Here is a 2,136-nt window from a genome sequence, read left to right as displayed (position 1 = left end):
TATATATATATTTACTAGTGTATTTTACTAGCATTGATTATGGATTAATGTATGGTCTTCTAACTATATGTACTTTGTCTTGGTGTAAAATGAGCACCTTGTGGCCAGTGACATATGTTGGTTATTCTATTTGAATTTGCCATTTTCAATGGGTATGGAGTGCACACCTAACACACTCAGAATATAAACCTCTGCTTGTGTCCTTTTTGGGCAGTTTGGGATAAAAATGAAGCTGAGCCATTTTGTTGCCATTACAGCTTTATCAGTGTTTGCTTACTACTACTACTACTACTACTACTCTCTCTCCCAAGAAACTAAGCTTCTTTCTAATATTGGGTGAAGGCCAGCAATTTTAGGGTAGTGGGTCAGTCAACTACTGATACTTATTGTCATTGAAAAGATGAAAGATGACTTCCATAGAATTTGAACTCAGAATGTAAAGAGCCAGAAAAAATACTGCTTCACATTTTGTCCAATGTGCAAGTAGTTTTGTCAGCTTGCTGCTTTGCCCAAAATTTTAAGCAGTAAAAGGTTACTTATTATAAATGTAAACAAATCCTACCATATACAATTCATATAAACATAGTTAAGCCAGCGTTAACACTATGTAATGTAAACTTTAATGTAGTAGGTTAAGAAAGTTTCATTAAAAGAACAGTTTTCAGTTGAGAGAAAGACAGGGGAGACAGTTCTATTAATATATTATATTCTATTCTTTGCTTCATGGCTGAGCAGTCAGGAATAGAATGGAGCATCCATCCAGCTGAAAAAACATGTATTATGTATCAATGACTACAGATGGGTAAGAAGTGCTAGGTGGAAGGTAACTGTATAAGAAGAAGATCAAAGGTAATATGGACAGAATTGGTGAAAGCTGATTTAGGACCTGTCCGACCAATGTAAGCATGGAAAAGAGGATTTAAAAATGATGATTAATAACTAGGCCTAAGAAGGCCAAAATGGATCTGGTATTCTTGTGAGTCACTGTCTGGGCAATTTTTCATCATGCTCTGATGCATATTGTGTATGTAACATAGCATGTCTATGAAGAGATTTTCTCTTAAGTGAAAATCTACAACATCATGTCTCTCAACAGTGTGTATGTGTATTAAGTATGATACATATTTTAATTTAATGCTTATTTGATTGCATACACTGAGTTTTTATTTAGCCCAACGGCTATTCACAACATCAGTGCATGTATCAGTCAGTGTGTCCTAGATATGACAGTGAGCAGATTTAATTTAGGCATGTGACTAGTGAGTACATGTTGTTTATAAGGCCCAAGAAGGCTGAAATGCATTTGGCATTCTCATGAATCACTACTGTCTATGAAGAAATTTTCTCTTGAATGAAAATTCACAGCATCATACTTTTGAAAAGTACACATACATTATGTATGCTACGTTTATGATCCCACATTTGTATCTAGAGAAAACAGTAAAAAATAAAACCCAAAACAAAGTAAATTTTATTATCAAATTAAACTTTAACAAAAAAATCTTTTGACTGAACTGTAATTCATTTGTTCTGTTTTAATTATTTTTTATTCTATTTCATTAGGATCTCAAGTCACTGAGCCCCTTTATTTCTAAATACGCCTACAACTTTCCTGATGTTATCTTATATGCCCTTTCAGGTAAGATACAGTTCTATTGATTCTACAAATAAAAAAAGAAACATTTTTTATTTCATCACTGTCATCCTAACAACAACTTTAGTCTCATCATGCTAGTAAACCTTTGATGCATTATCTTCTAATGCATTTCTACGATCTCACATGATCATATTTGAAAGGTCCTATACTCAGAAATACTTTGACTACTTCATCTGAAGTTTTCATCTTTCTAACTCCATCATAGTTATCTTCTATCATCTACTACATATGTCGAAATCTGTGGATGTGCTTGTTTGTGGCGTTATGTAACTCCTACATCGTTTTATTGATTTTGATGAAACTTGACATGTGAGTAGAACTCATGTCTGGAAAACTAGTGACATACTTAGATTGTTGAAAAATTTAATAATTGGGGCCCGGGAAGGGATTCTTACATCTACTACTTATAACTAACATATTATTTTTAAACTTTCAAGGGAAACAACCCATTCACTCTTGAAAGGGATCCTTATATATAT

At 33.2% G+C, this 2,136-nt stretch overlaps 2 protein-coding genes across 5 annotated transcripts in view; one reads left to right on the top strand and one right to left on the bottom strand.

Annotated features, from left to right (window-relative positions):
• Positions 1-2,136, bottom strand: part of LOC106878180 (uncharacterized) — a 174,402-nt gene that overhangs the window by 138,431 nt on the left and 33,835 nt on the right. The gene's annotated exons all lie outside the window — the stretch shown is intronic.
• The window catches only part of LOC106871734 (peroxisomal multifunctional enzyme type 2), a 68,499-nt gene that overhangs the window by 38,775 nt on the left and 27,588 nt on the right, over positions 1-2,136 (top strand). The window contains exon 12 of the mRNA XM_014918754.2: positions 1,564-1,639. Coding sequence (XP_014774240.1) covers positions 1,564-1,639 — 76 coding nt within the window. The remainder of the gene's footprint in view (positions 1-1,563; positions 1,640-2,136) is intronic.

Source organism: Octopus bimaculoides, chromosome 19 (genome assembly GCF_001194135.2).
Source record: "Octopus bimaculoides isolate UCB-OBI-ISO-001 chromosome 19, ASM119413v2, whole genome shotgun sequence".
Lineage (NCBI taxonomy): Eukaryota > Metazoa > Mollusca > Cephalopoda > Octopoda > Octopodidae > Octopus > Octopus bimaculoides.
The sequence above is the reverse complement of the archived record's forward strand: the minus strand, read 5'-3'. Positions and strand labels throughout refer to the sequence as shown.